Consider the following 21014-nt stretch of genomic DNA (forward strand, 5'->3'; position numbering starts at 1 on the left):
GTGTAAGTACCAATAGAACAGGACATAGTTCTCAAAGCCTGCATTTGAGATGGCAGAAGTACTACAGAAACAAGTGGCACCTTTATTTTCAGTGTGTCTAATTCCCAGGAAAACCAATCACCAGACTGGTTACACTACAATTTAAACAGATTTAATAAATTACAATGTCTAAGTCATCTATCTCAACAGTGAATTACTTTTACATACCTGTTTTAATTACTTTTATATACCTGTCCTCCAGAAAATGCTGGAAAATTAGTTCAGAACTGAGAAAGCACACATCTAAACATACTTGCACACAAGGAAATTGGTATTTATTCAGTCATGGCTCAGAACAACTGTAAACAGAGATCAGAAATCCTGTTACCAACATCTGCACATATTCATGAAAATAATGCCTACAAAGTCATTTATTTATTACTGGGGTACTGCCATCAACAGCTGTTTCTGCAATTTTTAAATGCATAACAGATTGGGTACTCTAAGTATAAATAGTCCAAGAAACTGAGTTCTTTACAGAGATTTGCAGTACTGTCTGAACAAATAAAACAGACTTTTGATTCTAGTTCTGCCATATGATTCGGAGGCTCTTTATAAGTCACTAAGACAAGCTGCAACACTGTCATGAGACTGGTACTGAGAATCAAAAAATGTAAGCACCTCCTTTCAAAAAGGCTGCTATTGGCTCATTTAAAAAAAAACAACAACAAACCCCCCCCCCCCCCCCCCAAAAACATAGCAATGTGGGTTGCCAAAAAAGACACCAGCTTTATTCAGAAAAGTTACCTGAAAGTATCCATATGCTGAGAAAGCTGCTTAGGAAAAGCCTACCGTACTTAGAGAGCAGTAGAGTAATTTTCAGTCCTGAGTCAGAAAATTAAAAAGGGTGTGCTGGATTTTGAGCATGGCACACTCTTTACCTCCTCCTGTGTCCTACCACCTGCAGCATACACTGCATTTTATCCAAAAAGAGAAGGAGAAGATGTAACAAGTAATTATTTTAAGAAATAAAGACCAAGTCCATGTCATCAAATTGCACTTGATTAAAAATAGCTACAGTTTAAAATTAAATAGTAACACTCAGAAAATAGTTCTACTACCCATTTATCTAAGTGCTGCTGGAAGGAGAGAGAAAGAAGACATGGAGCAGCAAAGCCAGAGATGCTGATTCTAAGCAGGACCTCATTTTTGTATGCATTAACTGCATTTACACATTTAAGTTATGCATCCTCTTCTTGCAGTTTTAGGAAATGTTTCTGTAATGAACCAACTCATTTCTTGTCACACTGAAGCTTCACTTGGCACTTCTTACAATGTTTGCACCAGAGTAGAGTATCTTTCCCCTTAAAAGGCAACACAAAAAAAAAAGACCAAAAAACAAACAAACAAACAAAAAAAAACTAAATAAAAGATTTTCTACCTGAAGCACAAGAGCTTAAAGAAAAGTGGGCAGACCAGAGAGTGCAATCAGCACACAAGGGCAGGAAGTCCAGCAGGTTACTCCTCTTTCAAGCACCCCTCATAAAAGCAGCATTCATAACAAGCAGATCACACCTAGCAAGTGATATGACCAAGAGATTAACGTATTAACCATGGAGTTGAAGAAACTGTCATTACAAACAGGGTTGTGAAAGATGACACACCTTCCAGCTATTCCAAATATTTAAACATTTTTCTTTTTTTCTCTGAGAATTTCATATTTTTTGTAATGATAAAGAATACAGTTTAAGATAGAAAACTGCTCTATTTTTACTCTTGAGTAAGAAAACCCTGTATTTAGTGCAATTCTGTGCCTCACTCATGACAGTGACTTAAATTCCAAGCCTGACTCTGATTATAGGTTAAGCTCAAGACTCTTCCTTTTCCATCTAGCTCAGAATATTTACCAGTTGGCACAAACAGCATTGCTTTGCCCTTCTTCACAGGAGGAAATGATGTGGTTTCAACTGTTTCTCCACCAAAAGAACACAAAAAGAAGTGTCTTGTTTTCTCACAGCTGCTCTACAACGTAGAAGAAAATGGAGAAGTCTGGCAATAAGTGCTAATCTACCCTACACAGAGATTTCACCAATTCCAACCAGGAATTTATTTCTGATGTTTGCACTGCTCTGTGCATACTTAATTAAATTTCACCCAGGTGAACTTGTGGTTGAATGGTTATCAGGACAGAGTATTTTCCTTTGCTTGAGCAGATAAGGGCTGTTTCATGGAAAGATATGAAAAGAAAAAGTTGTTTCAAAGAACAAAGTGCATTTCAGAAGTTTTTATTATAGTCCCAGTACTGCTAACTGGAATGGCAATCACACTGGAACACCCATCATTTCATTTGTTATATCTAAACAGAAAAGACACTCCTGGTAACCCCCAGTTCTGAGCAAATTTCCAATTCTGTCTCCTCAGTTCCAGGAAAAGGTTCGCTATATAAAGACTGGCAGAGTTTATTAATTTTTAGGGCTCTCTAATCAAATGGTTCTTTGAGCATCTGCCCGAGATAGATGCACACAATTTCAATTTCCTCAGCTGCTGGAAGCATTTACACAGCACTGTATATAGCACTACAAGATACTGGCTTGTAGAAGAAATTCAGTGATTGTTTGATATTGTAAAGCTGCCACTGCATTTGCTGACAGTGTTTCTTAACTACAAATATGAACAGAGGATTTTTTTTTTTCTAAATAAAGCAGATTAGCATGTAAAACACATCCACGGCGAATTGTTTTTTAAATTATATGCTGGCAGTTAATTTCCCCCAATGCATCTTCAAAGAAGCTTAATTCTCTAAACTAGTGGAAAAGTATTTTGTTTTCCCTACAATCCAATTTATATATTTTGGTACATCATCTTAATTAATGTTATACTCTAAAGTGATGCAGCTAAAGCTATGTAAAATGTCACAAAGGCATGTTAATTGATTTAGCCCAGCTTCACCCTGACACAAATTAAAAAAACCCCAACAACCAAGGAAATGAAACACCACAACTTTATTTGAAAAGTACTAGCAAAGTTTTGTCACTAAAAATTGCCTGAAAATCTTTTAAAACAAGCACCTTGTTTGACAATTTAGAAGCTCTTCCTGCTCAGCAACCACTCACTAGCTGGAGAAATAAAAGTGCATATATTCAATGTCATAAAAGCAAGAAGTAAAAGAACTGCTGAGTGATTGTGCACCAGCACAAAAAGCACCCCTCGTACAAGGAGCACAAAGTCAGACTCCACTGGTTTAGTACCAAAATAGCAACCAAGTGGGAAATTCTTTGGTAACAATACCCAAGCCCTCAGTAGTGTTTCTTATTGGTGTATCTCAACATACTTTAACAAGGACAAGATTATCAAATGCCTGTTAAGAGGGGCTTTGTCACAGCTGGAAATTATCCACTGCCATCTTGAAAACCTACTGCACAACTGTTAGTTCTGCATTAGAACGTGATCTGATCAAGTAATTCCAAAAAGCCTTGTGGGTGCACAGAAATGCAGGAGAAAGGCAGCTACAGGTACAGGCCACCACAGTCCTGTGTCACATTCACCAGCTCCCACAGACAAAGGAAAAGGAACTGTGACATCAATGTTCTGTACTGCAAGCACATTGTCATCCCAGCACAAGAACAGTGGAGCCATAACAAAGAAAGGCACACACATTTCTAGTGCAGTAGATGATTTCCAGACAACAGACATTAAAAAAGGGGGAAACCTCATGCCAATACTTATGCAGACAGGATTAAAGTCAGGACATGCTCCTTCAAAGACCACAGTTCTGTAACTACTTAAGTAAGTGTGTTTCCTTTAGCTGACTGCAGTGCATCTATCTTCCAAAACCATCTACAAGGAAGAAACACTCCAGAGTGGTTAAATTATGCACTGCCCCTTTCTCTCCAAGCCAGGCACTGCTCAGGCAGATGCTTGCCAGAGATCAAACCTCAACAGCCTGAATCCAATCCCTAATTTACCCCATGTGCAGATGAATCACATTCTTACCTGGACAGCAGGTCCCAGAACACCAATCCTTTCATCTCCTAAAAACAATCATCTGGCATTCCAGAGCTAGACTTGCAGGCCAAGGTTCACACCTCAGCTGCCTGAGCTGAGTTAGTAATTTTGTCCATTTATCTGCACCACAAGGACTGGTTACCTGCTCACATCCACTCACAGCACGGAGATGGTTCATAAGGATGTAAACTGAAGAGCCAAATCTCTGCAGCAGAGAAACTTCTAATGCTGTGGTTAGTCCAAACCAGGCCACCTTTTCCCTAGCCTCTTATTTAATGTTGTTTCTATACTTCTTGTCTGCACAGGCCAAAGTCACTGTGCTCTTCTTTCAGGACATCAGTTTTTGTTTCCAAACACCAGGCTTACTTGAAAAGGATAAATAACAACCAATTAAAAACCCTGGGCAGGATTTCTTTGCTGCTAACAATAAATTGTCCCTTAGGCAGAATTGTAATGAATGCACTGTTATGTTATTCTTTGTAATCAATATATTAACATGCTATTACTAAATTCTTTAAATTCTTGTAGCAAGCCAAAAGGTATTTAGTAGAGTAGTATTTTCCAATGAATAGATCTATACTTACCCACATAATGCATATTAAGGGCCAAGTACTTGTACTGGAAGAGAGGGTTGTTGTTCAGGCTACTTCTCTGGATCTGCTGGAAGAATGAGCTGACATCCCATCTGTACAAGACATCCAACAGCATGATGCTGGGGACCCTTAGGGCCACATTTAATACTGCCTCCAACTTCTCCTTTGCAGCCATTCTCTTCCCTTTCTGTGAATTGGCAGCAGACTGTAAATAGCACAAGAGAGAGAAGAGTAATCAGATCAATCCCACTGTACAAACAGCCATTAGGCTTTGTGATTGCATGAATGGGGCTTCCTGTGTGGCCACAAACGACTGAATGAATCAACTGAGTTAAACTCCAATCCAGACAGGACAGCTTCTATTTTGGCTATATAAAGGTCAATTTGCTAGCAGTTTTTTCCATGGTCACACTGTAAAATGGGGGGAGGGCAAGTTAATGACATGAAAATGGCCCAAGGGTGTGCACCATTCTTATTTACACTCATTTGGCATCCAAGATCTCAGCCAAAGGTCCCCAGTGTAGTAGGTACTATATAAAAATTTACATTATCAGCATTAAAATGCTCTTTATGCTCTAGAAACCAAACACCAACAAAATTCAGACACTACATTCATCTAGCTTAGTACTATTTCTGACTCTAAATAATTACCAATTAAGGCAGGTCTTTAAATATTTTGGATTCACTTCCTCAGTGCAAATTGCAATAAATAATTTTCAGACACCTAAGCTTTTAAAAAGTTATTTACAGCCTTCATTAACTTCTACAAATATATGTATTTGTAAAATTGGAGGGTTGTGTGTTTTGAAGATTAGGACCAATAATGCAATCATTCTACTCATTTCTATGTAATTCACCACAAAGAATCATACAAACAAAAGACCATATCCTCACTCCTGAATACTAGAATGTAATTTAAATTTGGAGTTTGCAACCAGGTAGGATTGATGATGCACAATACAGCGTACTATTAAAAAAAAAACAACCCCCCCCCAAAAAAAAAAAAAAAAAACCACAAAAACCAAACAACTAGCTGGTCCACAACAGCACCTCAAAAGTCACAACAAAACCATTTTAAATGAAATGTGGTTTTACCATTCACCACCTGCCCATCCCTTGAACATGATTCACTGCAGGCTGCATCAGAGAAGTGCAGCTGAATATGAGGATGATCCAGCAAGTTTTTATCCACAAGAAGCCAATCAAAATAAAATCACCTGAAGCACAATCAACCCCCTGATGAGCTCAGGCTTACAAAAAGGCTCCCAGTCCCAATTATTAGGGGGACAATTCAGAAGAACTGCAACCTGAGCAAAGAAACAGAAAAAACTGCACTTGAACTACACTTTTAAATAAGGTTTTACAGGACTTTGCTCATACTGTCCTTGTGTAAGTTATAAAAGCTTTTGCATCTGTGCAAGTTCTATACCTCAAGCCAGCACGGAAGTCCAGCATGAAGTGAAACCATGCAAATATACATTAGGGAAAAAAACCCAACCCAAATAACAAAAAAATCCCAAGACCTCTCACTTACAAACAAGCCTCGTGTGAGGTTTTATTTGTGCTGCCTGTGCCCTAGACAACACTGCAAACTGTTCATGTCACACCTCCAGCCACACTCACACTTCTTGAGCCATGATGACAGAAAATTAATTCAGCTCGAGAAGTCAGGACAGATCAAAACTGAGATATGGCTCAATAAACCACAGGTTGCAGGGCTGTTGCTTGCCATTGTCTAGCCCACAGCCTGATTTTTCACGTTATGTAAATATTGGCACTTTTTACAGAGCTCTTGCAGCAGCTCTACAAACCCCAAGGGGAGCACATCCTTCCCCTCGCACAGGAAGTCCCTTCCAACCACATCGAGCACCCCACACAACACCAGCATTTCACAGAGTTGCCCAACACAAATCAAAAGGTCAGCCAGAAGATTACAAATATTTAGCATGAATGACCAAAACTACCACCCAAGCAGCTACTACAGAATCAGAGCATTCAACATTTTGTGTGAATAAAAGACTGAGTTTAAAGGGATGGTACTCTACAAACAGAAGTTGGGAGTTAGATTGCATATGAAGAGTTAAAAAAAAATACAAGTTTAAATAAATCATATCAAAATATTTTAGATATCCCAGAATTTTCAAAAGTCTATGGGTTTGTCAAGTTCATAAATTTAATCAAAACTCTGAAATCAGGCTGCCTCCTGGTATTTTACTAGGTTTCTTTTCCAAGTAGATCAGGATGTAGGGATAGGGATGAGCAGGGACTGACAGGTTTTCATTCTGTCATAAAAATACCCACATAAAGTGACAAGTGCCTGATTATCAACTTACATTCTCAAAACCGTCAAACCTTTTTTCAGTCATCAACAAAAATCAAACACGTATGACAAGAAGGTAACTCTCACTTTTCTTAATTACTCCAAAAAGAGAATTACATGGACAACTTCTCTTAATGCTGAAATGTGACTTGAGGGCGAGCACATCCAAATTAAGCTGAAAAATTCTGCCTCCAAAACTCATGCACACATACTTGAGATACAGCGAACAAAAAAGTGCAGCACTTAGATTATCTAAGACAATAACTAAATTTCAAATGCTGCTAAAACAAAAGCGATACAAACTTTAAAAACCACATCATGTCACAACGGAAGTGCTGTGAGGAGCAGCCACTGGAACTCCAGAGCATCTTCTGTCCCTGACTGACAAAAACACCCAATACTAATAAGAAACCCTTTAAAATTAACTCCACTAGAAATGCGGATGTGTTCAATAAAGCCTCAGTTGTAATGGCTGCCAAGTTCTAACAGAACGAAATAGAGGCAGGCAAAGTCCACTGCTCTAAGCTCATTATATTGTAAAGAGCTCTCACAATACATTATTTTGATTGGTGTAAAAACAAACAAAAAACCAACCACAACGTTAAACCTCTAAAACCTTTGGATAAATGATGATGACAGGAGTTGCTGGATGCTCAGGCATTAGGAAAAAAAATAGGTCACTTGTCATACAAAGCAAAAGATGGACTGGGGAGCCACTTACTTTTGTTTCAAAATTTTTTCCCCAGGATTTCAAGCATCTCCCTGTTGCAAACTAGAGTAAGAAAAGGAACAGTCTCAGGAAGACTATCACAGTTTAACCCTTGCTGGGAGTTAATATCATCCAGCCACTTGCTCACCATCACCCCTCTCAGCAGGATGGAGGGGAGAACTGAAAAAAAGGTAAAAAACCTTGGTTTGAGATAAGAGCACTTAAATAAAATAAAATACTGATGATGATAACTCTGGTGAAAGGCAGATTAAAAAAAAAAATAAAAAGAGGAGTAAAAACCAAGAGAAACCAGTAAACCAGTGCCACAATCCAGTTGCTCACCACCCACTGACCAATGCCCTTCCAGTCCCTGAGCAGCAGTTGGTGTCTCCCAGCCAATTCCCCCCCGTTTATACACTGGGTGTGAGGTTCTGTGCTGTGGAATATCCCTTTGCCCAGTTCCTCCAGCTCCTTGTGCATCTGCTCACTGTCAGAGCTCAGGAAACTGAAAAGGCCTTGATTTAGAGTAAGCACTGCTTGGCACCAACTAAACCATTGGTGTGCCATCAACATTATTCTTGTACTAAACCCAAACCAGCACTGCACCAGCTACTAAAATTAACTCAATTCCAGCAAAAGCCAAGACCAAGAACTTCAGATTTCACATCTTAAGCTGTGCTATTTGGCCAAAACAACCTTTTAAAAAATTCCCATTATAACTGATTGTTCATGGAACATGTGTTGTTCCTTTTTGTTTTATAAAAATTATGATTCAAAAATCCCTCCCTCCCCTGGCACACACATTTTGTCAAAAACATATTCCTGGTTAGCCTGAAAGAAAACTGTAGAATTGGCAAAAATCATTTTTTTTTTTTTAAAAAGAGATAAAATTCCTTCAAGCTTGTCCCAGCTCATTCCATCAGCAAGACAGACTATCTTGAGTGTGATCACACAACATATTCCCTCTCAAAGATAACACACATTTTCCCTTTCACAGAATTTTCTTTCTGAAGTTTCATCACAACATAAAATTTTGCCATTTCAGCTGAAGCTGTGAATTCTGCCACTTAAACCAGTGTAACTGTTGCTTCTGCACCAACATAAATATAAATCCATGACATCGCAGGCAGAAAATATGCCTTGGTAAAGCAGCACAGCACAAGGGGCAGCAAAAATCCGCATCCATTTATCCAAACAGGTACAAAATTACATTAACAGAGAAAAGTTTGTACACTTACGAAAGAATTAATCGTAAAGTTACTCAAAAGTTGCAAAAATAAACTGGAATACCTCTAAATATAAGTTATTCCAAGACTACTACCACCAAAAAAATCACCACAGAAAGAAATTCCAGTCAAGATCAGAACCTCAAAACCAGTCTTGATCCTGCAACATTCAATTCAGCCTCACATCTGAGAACAAAATGCTCATTCTGCTACACCGTCACAACCTAAAATACTTGACAAGATTGACTAAAGTCCAAAAAAGAGAATTTCAACTTCTGTTTCTCACATCTGTAGAATTCTAGTCACTCTGGATTCATCCGTGAACAAGCGGATTCAGGTCTGTAATTTAGTTTCCATGTTAGATTATTTCTCAGTAATAGATTCTGAAACTAAAAATATCACCAGGAAAAACTCTTGTTTTCCTGTGACATAAACTCTGCTAGACAGACTTTGAAGAGGAAAAAAAAATTTAAAAATAAACCCAAACAAAACACAAAATATACAACTCCTGTCTGTAGCTGTAGAAAAGTTCAGTGTCACAGTTCAACAGCTAAAATTAGATACATCAGCTGGGTTGTACCTACTCACTCCCTTCTTTATACCTGTCCTGGTCCGGGGAGCAAAAAGAATTTGAATTACAGAAGCCCATTCTTCAAAGACTCAGATCTTTCTATCATCTGTTTGGGAGGGAGAGAACAAAGGGAAGCAAAGGGAAGGAACAGGATGAAAAGGTTTATCAAATATGCACTTAGAAAAGAATCTCCCTGCGTGATTCTGTAGAGAAAAACAGAAAAACAACAAAAAAACCCAAACCTAGAATTCAGAGTACGTGAGTCACCAGTCCATCAAAAGGGCTCTCTCCCCCGAACACAGTGGCAAGGAAAGGAAAAGACTCCTTGCTCTCCTTGCTCCCATACAATTTGAATTGGCTAACAAGGACAGCAATCAAAGATTTCTGCTGAGAAGGGCAGATCCAGTGAGATACCAAGAGCAGGAATAAAGCCCTGGAACACTGCAGACGTGCACAAACACCCAGTCACTGCTCCCAGTAATGCTCAGTCCCAGATCACTGGAGTAGTTCAGAAATTTCAAACAATAACCAGAGAGTATTTAGTCTTCAATTTAAAGGTTTAGAGAGAGAGAGTCAGCAAACAGAGAGCTCGATCTTGCTGTGTAAGCAGTTAACAAGAACAAACATTTTTTTTCTCCTTTTTTTTTACTCCTTTTTTTTTTCCACCTTTTTTCCCATCTGGTCTAACAATACGGATTGCTACACAGCTGCTGCAGTGGTATGCCTAAAGAACTGGTATTTCCACCTAGAAAACAGAGTAAATCCTACATTCCTACTCATCCAAGACTCATTCAGTTATGAACTGTGGCACAGCAAAGGTTAACCATTGCAAACAAATACAGCACGTGTTTTGCAAAAACAAATGTTACTGCAGAATAAATTAGGTCAAACTCTTCTCTGTTCACAAGGACTTCAGTGGGCATGAATTCCCATTAAAGGCATATTAAAAATGGACAAAAGCAACTACGGAAGTTTAATTGCAGAGAATAAAAAAAACCAATCTGCATTTCCAGCTTCCTTTAATTCTAGCAAATTTTATATGAGAGGAAAGAAAACCAATCCAGGAAATGAAGACACTTATCACAGAGCTGTGAAGATAAAGTTTTCTTTAAAGATTTATTTCTCGAGTACATTTATACACTATGAACAGTTTCAGCCCACTCTCAATTATATAGCAAGTGCATTATATTATTTATAGGCAGCCTGTAAAATATCCTGTGGCTTTTATTTTTCATAATGAGCAGGTAAAACAAAGGAACTGAAATCAGGGACTAACACGTGTTCACAAAGGTTAACAAATCCACCAGGTATGCAGCAAAATCCTTCCTTCTGTGGATTCCTACGGGATCCGTGCTCTGCCCGCACACGATCAGTTCAAACCCAGTTACACTAAGAGGGGCTGCTTGGTTTTGAGATCGAGGCTTAGTTGGGCACCTGAAAGACAGCGAGCTAATTCATTAAAATTAAAATATAATTAGTAATACCTTTAATTAAAATCTTCATAAGAAAAATCTAGATTGACTCAATAAGCTAAAGCGCTCCGAGATCCTTTCTGGCTCCCCGGGTTTCTCACCAGTTCAAGGTTTGGTTTATTAACCAGTTATTCAGCAGGTTTTTTTGCCATCACAGCCGCGTTTGCAAGCCCACATCTACAAGCCTGCCTAGCCACATTTGTATCAGCACATTCTGAGAAAATCTGGGCAGCAATCCCAAAGCGCCTCTGCAGAGGAGAGAATACCCAGAGGAGCTGCACACCGAGCATTAATGAGAGCCCGAGATGATGCAGTGACATCCCACCCCAGAGAGCTGGATCCCAGGGACACCAGACACACAGGCAAAGCTCACAAAAAAAACCACGCAACCCAAATGTGTTACCAGGATGAAGCCGTACAATGGGATTAAATATATTTCATCCTCCACAGTTGCTCAGTTTTCAGCTATTTTAGACACAGCCTATGTAAAGAAGCTGCAACAACAATAACTAGTTACCAGACTGGTAGAAAGTTAAAATAGAAAATAAGACTTTCAAGATTTCTCTAGGTCAGCACTGATAAAGTTTCCATCGCCATTGCTGCCTTATCTGTTTTCTGAATCATGTAAATAAAGCTTTGAGGCCTGTGAAATAGGCAGCTCAGCTTCCTGCAGCACCAGACTCACCTGACAGAAATACCAAACGCATGGTGGAAATACCCAGGAAAGTTCCCTTTAAAACATGCTCAAACTCAAGATATGCAACCAAAGAATTCTTCCAGAAAAGCTCGTCAAAATTAAGTACCCACTTCTGAGTGCTCCTCCCAAGTATGAGACTAATTACAGAGCAGCAGGGCCTCTCTGAAATGAGAGAAGCTGGAAGGGCAGGAAAACAGGCACAGATGCCTGAATCACAATGAAGGACTGGACTTGAATATACACTCAAAAAGCAAAACGATGGTGAGCTGTCCACTCTAACCACATCAAACACTGCCAGGTGTATTTGGAGCTAAAAATGGATTCAGAGGAGTAAATCACCACATGGGTTCCAGAGGAGGGGAAGAGGAACCATCTGCACTATTTGAAGAGGAGGAAACCGACCCAAGTTTAGCAAACAGCTCGAGAAGGTTTGTGCGAGTGCAACACCGACCACCAAGCAGGCTCACATAGTGTTCCAGGACACACCCGTCGTTCAGAGCTCACCGGCACGATGCACCTTTCTGCACCTGCACCAAGGGCTCCAGCTGCCAGACTGCACTGAGATACCGATCTCTGCCCATCCTCTCCCAAAGGAATTCCCCAGTACTTCTTCCAGCGAAGGTTGCTCAGTTCACATCTCCCCACAGTCAAGCGGCTCCTAACATCAGTAGCTCCTCAAGACTGATGCAAACAAAGTGAATGCCTGTTTTGGATGAGCAGCAGTTTTATATTGCTCTGTAAGATTTCTGATAAACCTTCTATGCAATGGTGATCGAGAGATAACCATTTCCTAATGCTAATGAGTTTAGCAATTAATTAAATCCTTCAGCGATATTATGACTCAAAAACCAGAGCTGATTACCCAGTCATTAAAGCTAACTAGAAACAAAAAAGATACCGTTTCTCTTGCACAGGCTCCCTTCTATCTAAGATAGCCAGCAAAAAAAGAGCCAAGGTTACAGATAAACTGAAGTCATGGGGTGCAATACCTTAGAGCGCCCACCTAAAAAAAAATATTTCTTCCATATTTAAATCTAGCTTCATTAATGCTACAAGAATGGTCCAAAAGTAATTAATAATTATTTCCTTCTTCTCCCAAGTTTTATCTCTACGGACACATTACAAACACAGACAAACCCTAACTGAATATCCAAGTCTGAAACACAAGTTTTGTGCTAAAAACTGCATAAGAAATGAATACCACAACATCTACGGATTAAAAAAAAAATATTCTGAATGAGATCACAAATGGCTAATATTTATGAGTCAAACATATTACACAAATCTCACTTTTCTTTGGTATATTTTGCCCACAGTTTCTAATATTCTCCTTCATTGGCTGATACTTGCAGCATTACATAGAAAAAGAATTCCACATTTTTTTCACTTTATTCCCCCAATCCCATCATTTATGCACCAGGTCCCACACACACACCCCCAAAAAGGCAGCATAACCAGAAAGTAAGGATCCCTCTAAGAGCTCCATCTGTCACAAGTATACTTGGTACGCAGAACTATTCCCGAGCATAGAAGAAAAAACGAAAATTCTCACCACAAACCTTATTTTTTAAAGGCTACAGAAGGTCTCATAAAACCGACTGATACGACATAAGTCGGGAAGATGGAAAGAGCCCCGTTCTCCACGCCACGGGCAGGCTGCTCCTTACATAAGCATGACCATATGCTCCAGGGCCCGTCTCCAGGAGAGGTGCCCGGCTCCGCTCCGTGTCTCAGCAGCGGGCCGGGGCAGCTCAGCCGGCTGCGGGCACCGGAGGGCACAGCCCGAGCCCAGGCAGGGCAGGCAGCACAGCGGCTGTGTCAGGGCTGCAGCATCCCGCAGCTCACCCCCGGCGCCAGCACGGGCAGCGCGAACCCGAACCGCGACCGCCGCTACCCCCCCCTCCCCAACAGGTCACCTATACCCTGCCCGGCGCAACTCCCGCGCTCACCGCCGGCACCGCGGGCGGCCCCGCGCATCCTGCCCGGCCCCGCTGAACTCCAGTAACCCCGGCGGCTCCCGGCGTCGGCGGAGGAGGGGAGCGGGGAGGGGAAGGGGGGCGGAGGGCGGGGAGGAGCGGGGAGGGGGCTGCGCGTAGGGAAGGCCGGGGAGCCCCGGCACCGGCGCGGACACGCGCGGGGGCGCCGAGGGGCGCGCGCGTGCCCGAGGCGGTGCGTGCGGGAATCACCTGAACCCGCGGAGTCGGGGTCGCCGCCGCCTCCTCCTCCTTCTCCTTCTCTCGCTCCCGCTCCCCGGTGGCGTGGAGGTGGCTCCGCGCTTCTCACACCGATGGCGGCGGCGGTGGTTCGGTGCCCGGCGGCAGAGCGGCTCCTCGAGGCACCATGGCCGCGCCGCGCCGCCTCAGGGCGCCGCCGACACCCCTCGGCCCCGCGGACGGGCGGCCATGGCCCCGCTGCCTGCGCGCGCGCGCCGCCCCTCTCCGCGCATGCGCGCGCCCCGCCCGCGGAGCCGTTCCTCCGCCCCCCCCCCCCCCCCACCTCCCCTCCCCACCTCCCCTCAGGCGGGTTCGGGGAGGGAACGGAGGGAGCGGAGCTGCGTTTTGGGTGGAAAAGCCCGGCATCGGGGCTGGAGAGCGCTCCCCGCTGGGAACGGGTTCTGTCCCTAACGCTGGCAACCTTTCACCCGCCCACACTCCTGAAAAGGCAGAGGTTGGGGTTTAAATTCCGGTGGGAGAGCAGGGGCTCGGGTGCGGGTCCTCTCGGGACGTGCGGACTCGCCAGGGCAGCTGTGAGTCTGGAAGATGACTCAGAAAAGTCGGTCAGCAAAATTTGAGGTAGTGTCTGAGCAGATGTTTAAAAGGCAGCCCTGCTACTTTAATGATAGTCCTTCCTGGCCTTGTGGAACACAAAGTGCTGTATTACTTTCAAATACTAAGGTTAACTCTGTGTTTTTCCAGTGTTGTACTGCAGAGCCTCCAATCACCTTCGTTGTGAGTTCAAACAGAAAAGCACCAGATTTTCCCTATTATTGCACTGTCATTTTTCAATTGGAGACCTGACCCAGGGGCTGCTCCCTCACAGCACAGCCCAGTTTCATACCTTGCAGCTCACAGACCTTGCATGGAAAAGTCTCACCAATATTTATTCATCCTGTCAGGGTTGCATGGCCAAGCCCTAGAATACATTCTTAAATGCTATGGAAAAAAATTACCACCCAAATCAAGTAATGTTTTTTTTTTACCTTAGCATTTTAAAAAGAAATACATAGCCACGTCATCTGGAACATGAATCAAGAAAAAAAAGCAACTTTGCTGTGGTGAGGGATGAGGGAATACACTGAACTGGAAAATCCTGTAGCTCACAAGGGTTGGGCTGGCCAACTTAATAATTGCTTTTTTCCTTCCATCTCTAATGAGAACTGGAGCATTCACAGACACAGGTATTAACAATACCTCAACACAGCGTCTTTAACTCTGTGAAGCAGAGATATTAAGGGGTTTGGGTATCTGTCTGCATTGTGCTTTGCAAAATTACTTTGAGTAACTGAAGGTTTTCAAAACACCAAGAGAAAAAGGGGTAGTTTGAACACATCCATCCTCAGATGGTGCATTTAGAGTTCACCCTGGGCCAATCTTCTCCTCAACTCCAATCACTCCAGAATGCAGCAGGCAGGAGATCAAGTGCCACAACTGGCAGGAGTCTCCTAAACCTTTGTAAGTACCATGGAACAGCTCAGCACCATTTTTTAAAAGCTTCAGATTTTAATACAATTTAAATAAAAACAGCAGGTTTTGTACTGAAAAAACTTTTTCTTTAAATCTATCAGTTTATGCTAGGGCTCCTAAACTCAATTTAGAAAGAACACAGCTGCAGACCCAGCCAAACAAAGGACACCCACTTGTAATTATTACTCATAAGCACTCTGTGCTCTGGTCAGGCTTAGGAGGTTCACTGAGCCCCTTCTGCACAGGGCTTCTCTGACCTGCTCAGTGTCTCTCTTGGCAGTTGCTTTCCTCCTTTGTCATTTAACAGGTCCATGCATCACAAGTGTTTGCAACTCTTGTTTGATGTATCTGTTTATTCATGCCACTATTACCTAATCCTTTTCTTGTACCTGGGGTAAACCCTGCTCCAAACCCTGGGTTTCTGCAGGGAACATGGGAAAATAGCTTCATCAGTCTGCAGCCACCCCATTCTTCTGGCTCAGCCCACTCACAACTGGTTCCTCTCCAGTACCCCACTTCTTATCACAAGGAATTTAAACCAGCTGTCATATAAGGCATAAGAATTTCAGCTCCATTTCTAGGGGCTGCTTGTCTACTCATGCCATACATGGAAAAAAAAATTACAAGTCTCTTCTTGTCTATTCTTTGTGGGCTTGGTTTAGTGCTGACTGAGGTTGGGGTGATCTCTAAGTCCTACCTCTCTCCCAGTGTTGCTTGGGAGAGAAGACAGCAAGCAGCAGAGAGAGACAAATAGATATTCACAACTGTAAAGAGCAACAAGTATTTACAGGAGTTGGAGTGGAAATATCTATTATTATTATTATTTTAGAAGTAATTATATCGTGAAAGTATTGTAAAGTTCTCGCTTCAGTTTGCAAGCAAACAGTAGGAACTGAACCCCACAATTATTTCATTCTATATTCTCTCAGCATTTAATTCTGAAAATGTGTTACTTCACAAAAGCAAAGGTTTTCTAATGAGCAGATCAAGTATGTGGCATTACTACTGTCTTGTCAGGCATGGCTTTTTAAATCCACCTCAACTTTCTGCTTCATTTCTCCAGAATTTTGAAAGTCTCTCCTGCATCTGAAATTGGGTGGCTGAGAATTCTGAACTCAATGATTATTCATCTCTCATTATCAACAAAGGCCTTTGGATTCCAAAATTTCAGTGATCAGCAGCTGAGGACTGAAGGGCACTGCTATGGTGACATCTCATTAAAACTTTGAAAAGACTTTCTCAGAGTTCAGATGATGTGGAAGCTTGATTTGTCCACGCAGATGGACATGTGCCAGCACCCCAAACTGCTTACAAAGAAAATCCCTCATAAGAATTCTCAAAGAGCAGCAAAATATGCTGACATGGAAGGACACTGCATGCATAAGGTGGACAATAACATGGGCAATTTTATTTGAAGCTTTTTATAAACCATTGTTTCAAAAAATATTCATACATACATATGCAAAAGCAAAGGAATGTCTTAATGAGCAGGTTATTGGACAAAAAGTTAACTAATGCAAAAAATTAACATTGCCTGTGAAATCTAATTTGGTACCTCATATATAATACTGGTGGCAGCCAGCCCTCAAAGCCTTTGTGTTCCCTTCTTGCAATTTTATCCCATTCACTAAACAAAAAGGAACAAATAAACTGTAATTAAACTTTTAATTCCTCCAGAAACCCATACCCAGAAATAGAAATTGGGAGCATTACTGGGAAATGGCAACGGAGTCAGTGCATCTATCTCTGATTTAACTACTCTTACTCTATAATCCCATCTCAAAAATTCCTGTTTTTCACTGTGACCCTAGTTCCTAAATTTCTCACTATCACTTAGCTTCTCGTCATCTCCTAATTTTTCCTCTCATTCTTGCTACTTTTCAGACTTCTTTCTAGAATTCAGCTGGTTTTTCAATTTCCTGTTTGTTTTCACTCTTTTCAAGAAACCATTCCTGAAGTATCACTGGTAATTAAATCTCTAATATGACTACATATGTCTTCACCCCTCTCATAACGCTGGACAGTGCTGACTCCAAACACATCAACAGCTGCTGTGATTTTGAACGTACCTAAAGGAAAGCCAGAGTAATCTCTGTGTTGGGAAGCTGGAGAGCTGTGTGGTGACGTAAGGAAAGGGATGAATCACGTTTTGTTTGGTGAACAAAAGCATCACAGTTCTTGCCCAAGATCCCTTGCCAGTGAGGCATAATCTAGAATACAAAGAATCAAAGTAAATAAAATAAAAATCATTGGGCTGAATAGTGGCAGAAGAATAACAGTTACATTCAGGAGGTGGAAAATCATACGGTACACGGGAACAAGCCTCTAGTATATATAGCATCTCGCAATGCCAACACTCACTAAATAATCCTGAAAAAACTCATGTAAGGAACTACATAAATCATATTCTAACCTCCCCTTTACTGATAAAGAGACAGAGACTATACTAGTCATAACCTGAAAATGTGCTTCACTTCAAGCTGAAGACATTTCCGAGTCTCCAACCAAGCTGGCAGCTCCTGAAGCATTACTGAACTCTGGGAATGCGGCTCTCGGAGTTGTGCCCGGAGTCACAGTGACTCAGAATCACAGGGAGCACTCAAATGCTGCATTTCTGGGGCACAGGGATGGCAGTGTCCAGCACACCCCGCTGGCTGCTCTGCTGCAGTCACTGGTGATGAGCAGGGCTGCACACACTTGGACTCGCAGAGTTTGACATTGTCAGACATTGCTGCCTCCACCTCCTGCTTAGAACAAATTATAAATCAGAGAAAGAGGACTGGGAAAAAGCAATGAAGTATCATAGGAAATTGAAAAAAGAGGCATTAGCGGAAAGCATAAAAGAGACTAAGAGCAAAATACACTGGTACCAAAATGTATTTTAAGGACTATTCTATTCTTAGTGGAGAATATGGGCTCTGCTCTAGATTTTTTCCAAACGTGGGTTCAGTTTAGAAGTGGGGTAGAAAGGCTGGTGCATATTCAAGTGAGTTTTCTGAACTAGAAAGAAATTTTGGAAAAAAAAAAAAACCAACAAACTTTTAAGACACTGAAATCTGTGCTGTTGGCCCCTTTATAGTCTGCAGCACATTAACATCTGCACTGACTCTCCCCCATTAAAGTTACTGAATAAACAAATATTTAGCACTTCTCAGCCCTGCAATTTCATCTCCTTTTGCTTTCCAACTCCTTCTATCACAGAGATGTGATCTAATCTCTTAATTCTCAAAGCAACCTTTTGAGGTTCCTACAGAGTTTTCAGCTTTAAATGATGATTTCAAAGGACTTTTACCCAGCATCTCCCAGAGCTGCTAGTGGGAATTTTGCTCTCTTATATGCAGCATGAACAGCAATTTAGGAGATGAGCTCCTGGGCTTCAGTACTTATGCACAAGAGCATACTGTACAAAAGGATCAGAAATGCATGATGTGAACATGAGGCATGGGAAGGGAGCCAGCAGGCATCAATCTGACATGCAGCCACTTCTTTTATTTCACCCTGGAGCATCCCAGGATGTAGCAGTGCACATCAAGGTGAAAGGAAACGTGCATTTGCTTTCAAATTTCTCCACTGCTCTTCCTTCCTCCTTGCCCTGCTGATTTACCACAGTGCAAACCCAGAGAGTCCCACCATGAAACACTTTCATCAGTATAAAGATTGTGCTGTTTGGGCTTTGAATTGTAATTACATGGTTTTAGTCAAATTACTTTGCCACTCTGCATTTAGTAACATTAGGATTGAGCACCACCATGTGTTTCACAGCTAACTAAAACGACTTATTTATCTGTACCACATGAATCTTGTCAGGATCATAGCATCTTTTGAGGATACCAAAACACCAGCATCAGACCAGAAATTAAATATGCATTCTTGAACTTTTCCCACATCATTCCTCAATCAAAAAACAAAACAAAACCCAAAACCATACTGCTTCCTTTTCAAGAGAGCCTCCTAAAGGCCAACCAGAAAAGAACAAAAAATTATTTTTAACAAAATTGCAAATGCAGAGGTGATCACACTGGATACCATTTTTGTAGCCTGAATTTTAAGCAGGTCTGGAGGGTGAATATTTTCATGACAGGGTGTGACTTTAATTACCAGTTGCAGCTTTGGAAGCTTTCCAGCACTATTGTAACATGCTGCCACAGTGCAGAGGACAACTGTGTGTCATTCAAGCAAAAAGAAAACCCTTGGTGGCTGGGATAAAGCAGAGTGACTGATTTTACGTGGATTTAGGTGCAGTCAGAAACTAAATTTGACAAGAACAGTTGTTACAATGGTTTCCCATTTGTACCACTCTTCTAGAAGCCAAAGTGGTGTTTTTACACTAAAACTTTAACATAGGACATACTGAAAGTACACATCCAGGCAGGAAATGCATTAGATTAATATCCTCTCAGGAAAGAGATCAGGCTTCTACAGAGTTTTTTGCTTATACCGACCTTCTCCACTGGAATTCCCTTACAGCAGCAATGGCTCTTGGAAGTTCCAGCAGCCAGTCTGAAGAAACTTCTACTCAGTGTATAATTCCCTCTACTCTTTTGTTCCCTTCCCTACTTATTACCAAATTAAATAGGGAAAAATTATCTAACCTCTCATCTCTGCAAGACATAAGGTAATGGAGGACGGAAATCTTCACTTCCTTCCTCAAATTTAACACCCCCTCTACTGACACCAAGCAGAACCAGTCTCTGTCACCTCCACGTGATTTCACGTAAGAAACCACACTTTACCACAGAATGTTCTTCCCTTTATTCTGCAAAGCAGAACCGCTGAGTGAAAAAGGCCATTTTGTAGCAAAAATCTGTATTTTTTCCTTCTACATCTGTTGCCTAAGGACAGAAGCACTGCAGCTGAAAGCAGTTCCCAAGAATCCCAACAGCAGTTGAGAAGTGTCAACAGACATAACGTGTGCCTGTAAAGAGTCAGCTTTAGGAGCAAAGAGTTTTGAGTCATAGAATCACAGAATGGTTTGGGTTGGAAGGGACCTTAAGAGTCAATTTCTTCCAAACCCCCAGATGTGGGAAGACACCTTCCCCTGGAGCAGTTGCTCAGAGCTTCATCCAACGTGGCCCTGGACACTTCCTGGGATGGGATAGACTCAGCTTCTCTGGAAAACCTGTTCCAGGACCTCACCACCCTCAAAGAAAATAATTTCTTCCTCATATCCAACCTAAACCCACTCTCTTTCAGTTTGAAACCAATCCCCCTCCTTCTGTCACTGCAGGCCACCACAAAGAGTCTCTCTCCACCTTCCCTGTCATCTCTGTTCAGGTACTGGAAGGCTGCAAGTAGGTGGCCCTGAAACCTTCCCTTCTCCAGGCTGAACAATCCCAGCTCTCCCAGCCTTTCCTCCCAGCAGAGCTCTGCTCCATCCCTCTACTCATCTTGGTGCCTCCTCTGTACTCGCTCCAGCAGCTCCACGTCCTTTCTGTGCCGGGACCCCAGAACCGGAGGCAGCTCTACAGGTGGAGCCTCAGGCGGGATCTCTGAACACAGAACGACCTCCTTTCACAGCTGACAGTGGAAAAGACACACTCATGGCAGCAGCCGCCCGTGCAAGTCGCCTCTCGGGCCTCCCCGGGGCCGCGGCGCAGCTCGGCTCAGGCGGGCGCCGAGAGGGCGAGGGCTCCGCGGCTTTCCCTCCCGGTTCGCTGCGTAACCCCGCCGGGAGCAGCCCCACGGAGCTGCTGCTCCCCCGCCCGGAGTACAGCCCGCAGCCTCCCGCGCCCTCGCTCGGCGCTGCCCGAGCCCCGCTC

The 21014-nt window shown here is 42.3% G+C and overlaps 1 protein-coding gene across 4 annotated transcripts in view; it reads right to left on the bottom strand.

Annotated features, from left to right (window-relative positions):
* Window positions 1-20875, bottom strand: part of RNF145 (ring finger protein 145) — a 53726-nt gene extending 32851 nt beyond the window's left edge. The window contains exons 1-3 of one of the 4 annotated variants that reach the window (XM_062502567.1): window positions 17713-20874; window positions 17325-17465; window positions 4569-4782 (exon numbers count right to left, since the gene is read on the bottom strand). In XM_062502567.1, the coding sequence (XP_062358551.1) occupies window positions 4569-4752 (184 nt within the window). In that variant the 5' untranslated portion in view covers window positions 4753-4782; window positions 17325-17465; window positions 17713-20874. Of the gene's footprint in view, window positions 1-4126; window positions 4350-4568; window positions 4783-13758; window positions 13969-17324 lie in introns of those variants that run through there. The other 3 variants (XM_062502568.1, XM_062502566.1, XM_062502569.1) reach the window with 3 other exon arrangements.
* Between the last annotated feature and the right edge of the window lie 139 nt (window positions 20876-21014).

The sequence above is a fragment of the Cinclus cinclus genome, chromosome 14 (assembly GCF_963662255.1).
Source record: "Cinclus cinclus chromosome 14, bCinCin1.1, whole genome shotgun sequence".
Taxonomy (NCBI): domain Eukaryota; kingdom Metazoa; phylum Chordata; class Aves; order Passeriformes; family Cinclidae; genus Cinclus; species Cinclus cinclus.